The following is a 13,872-nucleotide window of genomic DNA, read 5'->3' on the forward strand; positions in this document are numbered from 1 at the left end:
TTCAAAGCGCTAATTCAACGATTTTCACCTTCACCAGATCATCAGCTTTCAGATTCCTTCTCGTTTGAATGTTGCCATCAAGATTGAAGTTGTGTTGATGTGGGCCGAGAAATGATGTCGAACGTGACGTTTATACCAAAATCCAGATTGTGAAATTATCAGAACTATCGTGATTAGCTATGTAGGACCGAATTTATATATCATTACCATGTCATGTTATGCAATAAATATGTATGTATGTATCTATCGATCTATCTATCTATGAGCATCTCCCAATCAAGGACCGTCACTCGACCTGTCTCTCCCCAGCTTTCGGACCTTTGACCCCGGTCCCACTCCCACCAAGCTTACTACTTCTCGTTCCGAACTGCATAGCCCTCTTGACTCTTCCTGATGCTCTCTTCAGACCTAAACTTTCCACAGCTTTCCGAAGCAAGATCTTGTCTCCCTGACCTTCCCTTAATCTCGGATCGCACTTGATATGGATAGGTAATGAGGAGAGGTACGATATGAATGATAATGATAGATAGGGGTATCTGGCGTCTCTAGCATGGGAAGATAGCATCCGATCATCTCGAGATAGGTTGCGAGTAGGTAATCGAGCGATATCCATTTGTGTCTGTATGACGACTCATATATCAGTAATCGTTAAAATGAAGAAGCTTGTATGTCATACTTACCTCTGAGATCAAGCCTTCCCATCCTTCTCGTTGAAATGCGTGTCTATGTCTAGCGTATCCTCCTAGTTGTCTGACAAGATAGTATATGGTCAGCTTATACTCGATGACTCCCATGGTTGACCACTTACTCATCGGCCCCAAGACCTGATATATAGACTTTCGCCTTGACATGATACGGCTCATTGCTTTCTTGTAGAGTGCCTATCCCTTGAGAAGCGAAATACAGAGGTAATGCCAGAGACTATCATGCAATTGTGAGCTAGTCATTTCAGTCTTCGTGTCATGATGCGATCGACTTGCCTGATCCATCTCAGTTGACGAAGGGTACATGAGATCGATGACGTTCTGGCGATGGGTTCTAGCTTCCTATAAACCTCCATCATATCAGCTACTTGTGGGCTATACCTTGCACAGGTATATCACCAAGTAGCACTCACGTCATATGGAACGTTGATTTCAACAAATCTCCATTCTCTATCACCACAGACCTCCCTTAATTCAGCAACAGCATCCCTACCAGATAACCTATCGGGGACATCGTAGCTTGGCGAAACGGGCTCCTTCCCTTTGCCCTGATCGTATGGATTGGGGGGTTTGGGTGCGGGGGAGAATGCAACGTTAATCAGATCTATTGGATCGTCGGGTGGTAGACAGCTACATATACATGGAGATCAGTATTAGCTTTGACCCGACGGGATGGTAGCAGATGATGTACAGGTGAAGAAGATATGCCAGGAAGGTACAGTCTATACCCCCTGAGAAAAGGACCGCGACTCTGGAGTTCCTGCGGGACAAGTGAGACATGAGCCATCCGTGATTTGACGTCCAAAAATGAACATTGCATGATACGTACCCTTTGTCCGGTTCAGGTATATTCTCTACCCTCCTCCTTACGCTAGATATCAGCTGTTCGATGAATTCTGGCACTTCCGCTATTATTTCGGGGTTCTGTTGGGGTAGCTCCGGAGGAGGAAGAGCAGTATTGATGGGACTGATCCGGGTCTGCAGCCAGTATGAAAGGTCAGAATCAAGTTATAAGAAGTATTGGTGAGATTGCTCACCCAAGGAGACGAGGACGACTCAGGTGTATCAAGAGTAGTACGCTGTACGATAGCATTAGTCATATTCATCGACTATGAGCCAGTAGTCAGCACATGAATTCCCTTTTTTGGCATGTAGCTCATCTACTCACCCCTTCCTCATTTGACTTGGACAGAAGTACATTTTTGAGGGATATAGACCCGCCTTCACCACCTAGCAGAGCCCGCATATCTATACCTTGTTCTCCGGCTGGGGGCGATCTCGAAGAGCTGAGTATGAAGAGATCGGTATTTTCTGTACTCGGCTCGAGAGGGTGGATGAGGAGAGATCGTCGAGAGAGAGGATCAAGTTGATAGTGAAGTGTTTCTGTCGTAAGCTGCATCAAAGCAAATCGTTTGAGCTACAATGATCGAATATGTATATCTCCATCACTCACGTCCAGATAAACGAAAGCAAATCTATCTGCTATCAGCTACAAAAAACAGATTGATCAGACGGACACTCACGGTCCTTCAATACCCCTCAAAACCTCTTCTATATCCGCTCCAGCTTCAAGCCTATCAAATACTTTCCTCGTATCATTTTCATCTTTACTCATGTCTATACCCTCGAACACCTGCTCGAATATATCAGCTGGAAATAGGGGTAATCAAAGGTGAGGGGTAACTTACCTGACCATTCCATCCCAGAACACCTCTTTTACCTACCATCGGCTGAGCGGTAAGCTCCCCTCGCAGGCCTAGCACGGTAGCTGTCAAGCACAACTCCAGCCTGCTACCATCTTTCAGCTCTACTACGTGTTTATGGGTACGCTGGGAATCTGGTCCTCTCTGGACGTTGGTTGAGCGGAAAGACTCGAGAAGAGCGGATGTAGTATTCGGTTTGGACTGGTCGTGAGTATTTGGGAGAAGTGGGTGGATCGTAAGGGTTAGACCACACATCTTGGGGATAGCAGATCGTGCGCTGGAGATCTAAGTCAGATCCACATGATGCGATGTCTAGCTATACGGTTGTGCAAGGAGCACATCAAGACTGAACATTATGCTTGGATTTGTTTTCGTTTCTTCGTTATCTCAGGCACGCACCATTATAAGTTACATGGCACCAGACACGACCAGTGGCAGATGGCGCTCGAGACTGTAACACAACTGTAGACGATCTCAGGGTGGCTTGTATCCTGATACAAAGGTCACGCTCTGTTCAACATACTCGGTCTCTAGCGATGAAGATACCTAAGAATGCACAAGATCTGGACCATTGGTATGAGCTTGACAGTCAAACTTTCTAAGTGTTTGCACACTTCAAGACAAAGCTTTTCCTCCCAAACGACTTGTAGGATAATGACTCCGCACAGCAAGCTCAGAGTGGCAGAAGTCACTAAAAGAGACCACGAAATCTTGCGTTTGAGAACCTGAGTTCGGCTAGAAAATGGAGCTGTTGCAGAATCGAATGGTTGGAAAATCATGGCTCCATCTTCAGCGGCTCCCAGTGAGAACTCTCTTCTTTGGACTAGACAGTACAGGAGGTATACTTGCCTTGCCTTGTGGTATTCGCACCCCCGCCGAGCCGATCGGAGGAACCAGCCATTTGGTCATGATTGGGAATCGTTTTTAGGCATACAAGAAGCATTGAAATGAAAGGAGAGGCAAACGTCTACACATTCTCAACAGAACCTATTTCATTCTCAATCCTTCTTAATGGTGAACAAGCATACAATATCTACGGAAATAGACGAATGCCCCATTGAAACTTTCGCTAAGGTCGAGAGATATATGTATGAATCTTCATTCTATATACCATATAACTTGACTCAACCCCTGCATCATGAGCTCTGTGACCTCCTCTATCGACTGGTCTTCTACACCAGCAGACACACCCCAAACGGGTCATACTCCCATTCCTACCTCTTTAACGCACAATTCCATGTCGTTGGTATATGCCAATACTCTTGTTCGATATGGATGTCCTCACCCGACACATCGTTGGGATCCTCTCCGTACGAGGGTATCCTGCGTTTCATCTGGGACAAGAGTCCTCAAACTCAATCTGAAAAATGGTTTTAGTAATATCCTAGGAACCGCCTGCGGTATCTCTTCAATCAGATATGGCTATTCCCTAAGGAATTATGGTGGGATGGGCGATTCTGGTACGACGAATTTGACTCATCCATGTACAGTTCTGACTGGAAGATCAGGTGATATTGCGGGTCAAGAGATTCCAAATGGTTTCAGACAGATGTGTATGGATATAGTCTCTGTTGGGTCCGGGATGATCAATCTCCGGGGGGATTTTGAAAAAGATCAATTTCATGGATTAGAAACACTTAATCTGAATAGGAATGAGACGAAAGACGAATTGCAGATGACTTTGGATTGGTGGAATTATTACACTACTTATCTCTCTGCAGAGAGAGATGGGATCGATTTGGGACCTTCAATGTTCCCTCCGCGATGCGATTTGACTGGGCGAAGAACGGGACTGTCAAGCGAGGATAATGTACCTGTCATTGAAAGTCAACAGGGATCAAGTGATTATAAACCGATTTTCCCCAAAGTGGTTGGCTCTGATGGAAAGATAGGCTACGACTGGGCATCTATGGTGGAATTATTCAATCCGGATGCGGATGATCAAGTGCAAAGGCAAGTGCAGACTAGACCTTCGTCAACTTTCACTTGTTCAGTAAGGGATGACGAACCACTTCCGGGTAACGAGAATAACCAAAGACCTGTTTCACTGCCTCAGACTCCTGTCACGAATTGTATGTGAGCGAGCGGGGTTGACAATTGTCACATTTGTTAGCTCGTAAACCGCACCGTCAGGTAGAATAAGAATTGAGTTTCATCTTTTATCGAAATTACCTTGATGCATGATGTACAAAACCGAATTAACAGCACAAATGGTTGACATTGACCGTGCAAGGCAGAAGCAGATCATACATTCTCATCGAGGCTATATATGATGTAAGCAAAGGTGATACCAAATTGAAAAGGAAGAAACACAACGAAACGAAGAATGAAAGTCAAATAATGAAAAGATGAAAATGTTATGGATTGTAGTCTGTTTTCTTTTGCAAATTTGTGCGGGGTTTCTATACATTCTCTCATCCACCCATCTAGTTACCCGAGTGTCTCTCGTATACTCCTACTACGATAGCGTGATCTCTCTCATAAGGTTCAAGGGTAAGTTGTTCTGTACGAGCACGACATCCACGTCAGTCACGTTTCCACTCAGATATTTCCGAAATTCCAGTACTCACCCTTAGGTTTGATACCTTCTTTTCTCATGTTGTTGACCTCACTAGCGAATACCTGAGCGGCAGGAGCGGTAGAATCGATACAGTTTGCCTTGATGGAAATGACGATACCACCTCCGTTCTTTAGGAAATGATGGGCGTTCAAAGCGATAATTCTCGCTTGATCAGGTTGAGCAACATCGGCAAAGATTACGTCGACCATTTGAACGAGCATTCGGTACTTTTGAGGGTGTCGGGCATCATCAACGATTGCTATTATTAGTCATACCATCGTCAGCATACAGACTGCTAAGAGTGGTAATACATGTACGATTCGACTCACGGACAACGTTCGTCCTCTTCTTAGCCATACCGATCAATTCTCGACCTGGTCGGTGGGAGAATTCAACAGCGTATACCACACCATCTGGACCGACGATATCGGATACGTGAGAGACGGAAGAACCGGAAGCAGCACCAAGATAGAGCACTTTAGCACCTGGTTTGATCTACACAACGCCAGTTACAGACATCAGCATTGTCACTGGGTGTACGGCTGCGTACATATAATCGCCGTCGAACTCACAAAGATGTTATCTAAACCACCCAAAATACCAGCCGCCAATTTACTTCTGAAAGGATTCCATACCCTGTATTCGATCTTTTCCTCTTCACCTTCAGCGTTTGTCGAAGCGATTGATACTCTCTTTTCACCGTATACTGATTCTCCTGGAGTCATATTCCTAGTGACCAACAGGTGTTCTTTACCCTTGGCGATATACACACCGGCGTGCTTGTGAGGTTCGAGTGTGACGGCACCAGGTCCCTTTTTACCCATTCCTGGCTTACCACCTCTACCACCACCTCTTCCAGCACCACCTCTTGGTGCACCTCGACCACCCCTGGCGGCGCCTCCCCCTCTGGGTCCACCCCTTCCACCACCACCACCTCTACCACCACCACCGAATCCGCCTCTACCACCGCCGCCACCGCCACGTCCTCCACCGAAACCTCCTCGACCACCACCTCGAGCACCACCACGTCCTCCTCGATCACCTAAATGTCAAAGCGTTAGTACAGAGGTCCCAAGGGAAAAACGCATCATTGACTAACCGAAAGCCATTACGGATTATAGATTGGTTGGTGAGGAAAGAAAGGATAGATTTGCGAATTTGTTTATATCGTCGTCTGTCTTGCAGTCGTACGTTCTATCTCGAGACGATCTTGTGGATCGATGCTGATAGTGATTTTTGCAGGTGTAAATATGTTAGGATGACTTAGACTGGCTGTGGATTTGAGATTTCCAAGTGAGTGTAATTTTCGGAGGGAGGGGAGCAAATGTGGATTTTCAGAGTGATTTTTGTGAGTCACGTGATCCAATCAGGACGGGATAAATAGGGAATAATGAGGAATAAAACTAATCGGTGAACCCCTCCACTTCCCATAGAGCACAACCCCATCGATGCGAGTATGATGACAGACTGAATAATGAGTAGGCGATTACTCGAGTACTGCATGAATCATAAATCATAACTCATCTCACCACTGACCGATATAGCCTAAATCTTCTCACCTCGAAGATCACAGTATCTTGGCCCCCCGCGACATCTGACCGAATCTCACTTGGCACCGAAAAAAGAGCTACCTACCTCTCAAGACAGCTCTCGACAACCTTCACTGAATCGACTCGGTATCAATCCCATCATCTCTCGACTCGGTTCCGACGTTTCACTCCTCTTCTCCTGCATCTGCTCTGGTTACTCGATAGAAGTCATCAGTGTAGGTATCATATCGCCCTGTGCACCGTGAGTGTCAACCTATCGCATGGCATCAAGCAACGGTCACTATCATGTTGGTTGAATCGTCAACCTTCCTTTCCCTATAAACTCCGTGGCCCTCGATCGTTTATCGTCCACTCGTCTTCCTTGTCCGTTGCTGATTTCCTTGACTCACTATAGATGCAGGCTCAAATGGCGTCGACATCGACGTTACCTCCTCTTTCCAACTCGTCTCAACCTCCTACCCCTTTCCAACCTCAGCCCGATCCTTCCACTTCCCCATCGATATCCAACAACCCTCCTCCTCAACCGCCACCTGCCATGCCCACTTATGCTTCCATAAACTCTGCACCTTACTCTGCATATTCCCAACAGCAACAACAACATGTCCCTCACGCTCCATACACGTATCAACCACCTCAACCATATTACCCTCCTCAGCCACCACGTCATTCCCACTCACACAACGTTCCTTACAACTCATCCGCACCTCAGCAGTACAATCGATATCCAGATCCATCTCAATCTTATCCACATCAACATTACCAACCATTGTATCATCAGCATCCTTACGGTAGTTATCCAGGTATGCAGATGGGTGGCGGAGGAGGTCCAGGTCCAGCGACTATGCAAAATGGTTATGCAGGATATCCACCAGAAACTTACCAACATATTCCATACGGCGTATACCCTCAACAAGGACAGTATTCAATCCCACAAGAATCATATCAACAACAACAATATCCCAATCAACCCAATCAACCTAACGGAAATACAGAAGAACCAGAATCACATCAACCGCCAATTTTCCCTTCACACGACCCAAGCATAAACGGCCATATACCTCCTTCACAGCATCATCAGTCGTTCCACCCTACTTATCCCCCAAACCACCCGTACTCCTATGGTGTAGGTGTAGGTTATCCAGGCTATCAGCCGCATCAGCAACAGCCTCATGTCAACTACGGGGGATACAGTGGATACCAGGATGGATATATACCTCCCAACTCTGTACAGGGCGGTCAGAGATCATTCAGTAAAAGTCTTAACCCTTCGGCAGCAGGTTTCAGCTTTACTCCTTCGTCCGCATCCGGATCTAGAGCGAACTCTCAACCGTCATCTACTCCTGTTCCTAATGGTGATACCCCTTCTTCCGCGTTCGACCAATCCTCTCAACTTCCTTCCGCAGTTCCTTCTACTATCGATCAAAGCTCGGCAGCCACTACTGTACCGAATGGGCATTCGCACGATCTGGCGCCCAAAGCTGAATCCCAGGCTGAAGAACCTAGTGTACAGAATATCAAGAGCGGGAAAGACGACACTGAGAATGGTCTGCGTCTAACAACTAAGTCTGAAACACCAGTATCTTCCTCTGCCCAATCTATCAATCCCAACATATCCGCTTCCGCTTCGACTACCAATGCCACGGAGTCCACCGCCGCTACCACCGTCTCATCGCCTGTGTCCGCTCAGACGCCTAAGGCTCCCGAAGGTGACTTACCTACAATCACTTCTCAATCCGCTGAACCCCAGTCATCATGGACTTTCGTCGGAGAGGGATTAGCCGGAATCACTTCCCCTAACTCTGGATCAGCTTCGAGACGAGTATCAGGTCCTTCTATGGCCTCCGCAGGCTCAAGTACTTCGGGAAAGAAACGAAATGCCGCTTTGCCCTCTACATCATTTGATCCGCTTAGATTGTCAAGTGGGAAGCCAGACCATATTTCCGAAAAGTCAAATGCTTACTCTGCTAGTCTGAGGAAATTCATTCCTGATACGGTCAAAGTGAAGGAATTTGAATTGAAAGTTGATAAGAAGGTCAGCCAGTCAAAGAAGGGTAGAAAGGAAGCCAGTAAGAAGAAAACTACATTTGCTTTCGGTGACGCAAAAAAATCTTCAAATCCCCAAGCAAGCGAAGAAGCCAAGAAGATTGTCTTTGGAGAGGTTGATCCTTCGGTTTTGTATATTCCAACACCTCCAGTTAAAACTGATGAACCTAAACCCGAAGCGCAAGTCGAAACATCCGAGACCAAACCCGCCCCTCCATCATCTGATATTTCCACTCCTCAACCCAAGATCAAACATTCCAGTTGGGCAGCGCTAGTCCGTGGACCATCTGCGACCTCACCATCCGTCACTCCTTCCAAAGCTCCTTCTCCCGCCAGATCAACCACTTCTCTTCCTCATGCTGAGAGCGAAGCGGGTCCATCAAGACTCCCATCTCACGAACCTTCCGCTGAACATGTCACTTCTCCTGCACCTGTAGAGAAGAAGAAAGTGCCCTTCAACTATGCAGCCGCTGCTGCTGTCGGTGCTACTATGACACCTCAGGAGGAATTAGCCAAATTATTGAGCGAAGGTGTCAAAGGTAAAGGTAGGGAAACTGCTCAGGCGACTTTACCTAGAGGTCTGATCAATACTGGTAATATGTGTTTCGCCAATACTGTGAGTGAAATATCCCATCAGCTAGCGTGAGGACTTTGCTGCATGTGCATAGCTGAAAGGGTCTCGTGTAGATCTTGCAAGTACTCGTATATTGTTCGCCCTTCACGGAATTGTTTGAAGAATTGGGTAAACGCTTGAAAGCTGATTTGGCTAGAAAGACACCTCTTCTTGAGGCCATGTGAGTCGGCTACGTTCGAAAACCAACTCTTTGGCTAATGCAACTTCCAATTTTAGGATCATCTTCTTGAGGGAATTCAGTGCTCCATTCCCTCCACCCTCCGCACCCCTCCCTAATGGCTCAACTGCTAGTGGGACTTCGACACCTAAAGGTAAAGGCAAAGATCCCAGAAGAGAAGCTTTCATCCCTGAGAATGTATATGACGCCATGAAGGAGAACAAGAGGTTTGATTCTATGAGGGTGAGCTGGACCATGATTATCTAGAAGCCGAATCCGATCTGACTTTCTTGGATCACATAGCGAGGGCATCAAGAAGATGCTGAAGAATACCTAGGGTTCTTCTTAAACACCTTACATGAAGAATTACTTTACGTCCTATCGCGTACTCAACCCTCCGTATCTCGGAACGTGGCAAAAGCAGTTCCCAATGGTGATAGCGATCATCGAGAGATCACTCGACCCGTCTCACCGGGTGCAGGTGATGAATCCGGTTGGCTGGAAGTAGGTAAGAAGCAGAAAACCCATGTGGTTCGAGCGACCGAATCGAAGGAATCAGCCATATCGCGTATATTCGGAGGAACCATTAGAAGTCTACTGCGAACTCCCGGATCAAAAGATTCAGTCACACTCGAACCTTATCAACCACTTCAACTTGATATTCAATCTTCGAACGTACTCAGTATCGAAGACGCGCTGAAACATCTCACCGAACCTGAGATCGTTCCTGGCGTATGGTCGCAGACGAAAAAAGCTCAAGTGGACGCTACCAAGCAGATCTTGATTGAGACTTCCCCACAGGTTTGGATACTGCATTTGAAGAGGTTTGTGTATGATCCGAAGGAATATAATGTCGTGAAGAAAGATAAAGGCATTGCGTATTCACAGGAATTGATAGTTCCTCCTGGTAAGTGATATGTTTCCAAGTTCGAATGGTTCGAAGATATCGTCTTGAAGAGAAATTGAAAGCTGATGAATGATTTTTGGGACGGTGCAGAAATCATATCGCCAGGTAGGCGAGGTGCCGGAGCGATCAAGTATAAATTATTTGGAGGTGAGTGCTCCCATCTCCCCACAATCTGAGCACGCCTTCGTAGATTGTATCCTGATAGCTGATCTTTCTGTTTGCAACTCCAGTCGTCTACCACCACGGTGCATCAGCTTCAGGAGGCCATTACACCGTAGCAGTATCCCGACAAGATGGTGGTGGATGGATCCATTTCGATGATGAAATAGTCACCAACATACCCAAAGAGGATGTGATCGTCTCGAAGGAAGAGGCTGAAAGTGGAAAGATTGGTTTGATAGGTGGGAGAGAAAAGACTGCCTATTTGTTGTTCTACCAGAGAGTGCGGTAGATAGCGACAATGATACTCAGAATCGTCATTACAGGAGGATCAAACCGATCATTTATACCTTGTTCATTTTTCTGCTGAATTCATAATCTCATTCATTCATTTATCCTGGGAATATTGCATCTCATCTTGTTATGATTTTCTTTTCTTTTCGTTCTTTGTTTTTGGGGTAGGTTAGACAGTCCAACGATGATCGACTAATCAGCGGGAAATGGAACACATCCTGATATATACGTCAGAGATACCCTTGCACATTATAGACCCTTTTTTCATTGTTCATGTTTCTTTTTGGATTTGGACCACATTATCATAGTGGATGATGTTGAGGGAAGTATGGATATAACAATATAACTAGAGGAAACAGCTCAATAGCATATATATCAATAGTGCGTTGGATAGACAGATGCATCAGAGTGATTCATACCATATGCACGTGCTTACAGTACCATACGGATGGGCAAGACGCGTGATCGGCGGCCTTTGACATCGATTAGGATTATTTTGTAAATCGTATTAGGTTTGCCACTGACGATCTTAATGATGATCGCTTGGTTCTCGTAATGAATTTATCCTAATCCTAATTGGATTTTTATTGTTTACGTCTGCCGGGCTGTGCGTGACGTTCCGACCCGACTATGACTATTTTGTTTTCGTTATTCTCATTCATATACTCGTATATTCTATTCTACATCCATCTTCTCATCGACAATCGACATTATCATCTTCTTCGTTTCTCTTCTTTCATATCCTCGTTCATTATTCATATACGTATACGTATATTTGAGACCTCAGCATCAGCATCTGACACGTTCCTTTTCTCCCTTTTAATTAACTTTTCGCCACCGTCTCAATCAAATCGAATTCGTAATTAGAGTATAACAGAATGTCAAAATCTGCTACTTCTTCAGCTTCTCATCCTAGAGGGAGAGTATATTCCTTGGCAGAAGTATCAAGACGTGAGTGTGACAAATTGACACTTTCATTGCAAGAGTGTCACGGTGCTGTTTTGCATGCAAAGCTAAATTTTGTGTTTTGGTAGATATAACCCGATCATCGACACTCGTCACCTATGCTGGAAAAGTGTATGATCTCACTGCTTTCCTCCCAGATCACCCGGGAGGAGATGATATCATCTTGGAATATGGTGGAAGGGATATAGGTCAGGTCATGTCGGATGAGACTCAACATGTACATAGTAAAGCTGCGTATGAGATGATGGAGGAATTTAGGGTCGGGGAATTAGGTGGTGGAGAGAAGATCGTCAGTGAGGGTGAGTAATTGCCTTTTTTCCTTTGGTTCTACCTTCATTTGGTTTTTGATATCGATATTGACTCGTGTACATAGATTGGGTAGCAGATGAAAATTTCCATCCAGACGAGACTGATCTCCTATCCGATTTCAATACCAACAAATTCATCGACCTTTCCAAACCTTTGTTAATGCAAGTTTGGACTGCCCCTTGGACGAAGGAATATTACCTTTCTCAAGTTCACGAACCACGACATCTGAAGGAGTCCGCTAGGATGTTTGGCAGCGATCTGCTGGAACCCTTCACGAGGACTCAGTGGTACGTCGTACCGCTCGTTTGGTGGCCAATCGCGGCGTTTTTGGGGGTATTGAGTGTTGGGCAATTCAATGATCCGTGAGTTGTCTTTGTCTTACCTGCACTCAAGGCGACAACAGGGATTGAAGGAACTCTGAATTGCTAACTTTCTCTTCTCCATACCCGATAGCTCCCTCTCCGCCAAACAACTCTTACAATTCCCACCCAACTTCTCAGTCCTGCCCACAGCCACCTTGTTCTCCCTCTCATCATGGTTCACATGTTTCGCCGTCGGTGTCGTCATTTGGACTATCCTCGAATATCTCCTTCATCGATTCCTGTTCCATTTGGATTATTACCTTCCCGACGCACCTTGGGCAATCACCTTGCATTTCCTCTTACATGGTGTTCACCATTACTTACCGATGGATAGGTTGAGATTGGTCATGCCACCTTTACTGTTCTTCGTACTTCAGACCCCCTTCACTCGACTTGCTCATCTGCTATTCCCTAAGGCTATTGCCAATGGGATTATCAGTGGGAGTTTCGCAATGTACGTCATGTATGACATGGGTAAGTCGCAGATCTCCCTTTGCCCATTTGATCTTGAATTGATGCTGATACTATTTGATGTTGTAGGACACTACGCTCTTCATCATACCAAATTACCTGCCTATCTGGCTGAGATGAAACGATATCACCTTGCTCATCATTACAAGAGTGAGTTACTATCTGTCTTGCAAGAAGGGATATTCAACTGATATTTTAATTGTACAGACTTTGAACTCGGTTTTGGCGTCACTTCAAAAGTGTGGGACTACGTGTTTGGTACCATGTTGGTGACCAACACGAAGTAAGAATTGGCCTTTTGACTTGGTAACGATTCTGAGAGTGGATCCATCAACCGTAGGGGCAGCAGTAGTACCTGATATTCGATACCCTTACTCCTCCTCTTACCTTCAGTAGTACCCCTATATTCATGAATACCATATAGATGCATCTGTCCATTCTTTTGTTGATCGTGTTGCTACATTCTAAATCAGACCGTTTTCACTTGTTCACGTGACAGATGACAGATCTGTTTGTGTTGGGTTTCATGGTTTCATGTCTCGTGGTCGGTGCGAATGCGGGGTATGAATGGGGTCTGAGAAGCAATATTACCCGATACAGTATAAAATACGAGAATGTAAGCAAAAGTGGCAGAAGGGATACTCGGATGATGCTAGCAGGGCAGGTGAGACATGCATAGGAAGTTATGTGATATGCGGTAGCCCTGCCTGTACCTGAGATGAGTCGTATGCGGGATTGCTGTTAGCAGAGTTCTTTTTGTGCTCTTGTGTTCAGCTGGCTGTGGATGATGGACTTCTAATCACGCTATCAATAATCTTGCAAGTGATTTAGTTCACTATACTATACCGACCAAACAGATGGAAGAGGAAGAAGATCAAAGGATTGTCGGTTCATCTGTCATCTTGGGCGTCAACCTAAAATCAACATCACCGTGATCGAGTTCAACCTCCTCTCGTTATAAGAAGAAAAGAAGACAAAACACCTGCTGTGTGATTACAACCTAGGAGAAAAGGGGATTCACTGTACGACCATCAACATAACCATAATCATCAT

General features: G+C 45.6%; 5 protein-coding genes across 5 annotated transcripts; 3 read left to right on the forward strand and 2 right to left on the reverse strand.

Moving 5' to 3' along the window:
* Window positions 1-286: 286 nt before the first annotated feature.
* On the reverse strand, window positions 287-2,662 carry L199_000801 (uncharacterized protein; the record flags this gene model as incomplete). The annotated part of the gene is made up of 12 exons (XM_064886560.1): window positions 287-619; window positions 681-750; window positions 809-921; window positions 981-1,046; window positions 1,118-1,334; window positions 1,396-1,464; window positions 1,534-1,682; window positions 1,742-1,813; window positions 1,873-2,097; window positions 2,158-2,179; window positions 2,228-2,337; window positions 2,393-2,662. 12 exons carry the CDS (start codon window positions 2,660-2,662, stop codon window positions 287-289), a joined length of 1,716 nt encoding a protein of 571 aa, XP_064742632.1.
* An 883-nt stretch (window positions 2,663-3,545) lies between these two features.
* L199_000802 (uncharacterized protein) lies at window positions 3,546-4,487 on the forward strand (the record flags this gene model as incomplete). The annotated part of the gene is made up of 1 exon (XM_064886561.1): window positions 3,546-4,487. One exon carries the CDS (start codon window positions 3,546-3,548, stop codon window positions 4,485-4,487), a length of 942 nt encoding a protein of 313 aa, XP_064742633.1.
* Window positions 4,488-4,833: 346 nt separating this feature from the next.
* Window positions 4,834-6,076, reverse strand: L199_000803 (rRNA 2'-O-methyltransferase fibrillarin; the record flags this gene model as incomplete). The annotated part of the gene is made up of 5 exons (XM_064886562.1): window positions 4,834-4,910; window positions 4,978-5,226; window positions 5,297-5,462; window positions 5,540-6,009; window positions 6,067-6,076. The coding sequence occupies 5 exons, from the start codon at window positions 6,074-6,076 to the stop codon at window positions 4,834-4,836; spliced, it is 972 nt and encodes a 323-aa protein (XP_064742634.1).
* Window positions 6,077-6,923: 847 nt separating this feature from the next.
* Window positions 6,924-10,709, forward strand: L199_000804 (uncharacterized protein; the record flags this gene model as incomplete). Its single annotated transcript, XM_064886563.1, has 6 exons — window positions 6,924-9,176; window positions 9,248-9,354; window positions 9,411-9,594; window positions 9,655-10,258; window positions 10,349-10,405; window positions 10,489-10,709. 6 exons carry the CDS (start codon window positions 6,924-6,926, stop codon window positions 10,707-10,709), a joined length of 3,426 nt encoding a protein of 1,141 aa, XP_064742635.1.
* Window positions 10,710-11,589: 880 nt separating this feature from the next.
* Window positions 11,590-13,106, forward strand: L199_000805 (uncharacterized protein; the record flags this gene model as incomplete). Its single annotated transcript, XM_064886564.1, has 6 exons — window positions 11,590-11,662; window positions 11,746-11,976; window positions 12,051-12,348; window positions 12,440-12,822; window positions 12,889-12,969; window positions 13,027-13,106. 6 exons carry the CDS (start codon window positions 11,590-11,592, stop codon window positions 13,104-13,106), a joined length of 1,146 nt encoding a protein of 381 aa, XP_064742636.1.
* Window positions 13,107-13,872: the final 766 nt, after the last annotated feature.

This window comes from Kwoniella botswanensis, chromosome 1 (assembly GCF_036426115.1).
Source record: "Kwoniella botswanensis chromosome 1, complete sequence".
In the NCBI taxonomy this organism is placed as follows: domain Eukaryota; kingdom Fungi; phylum Basidiomycota; class Tremellomycetes; order Tremellales; family Cryptococcaceae; genus Kwoniella; species Kwoniella botswanensis.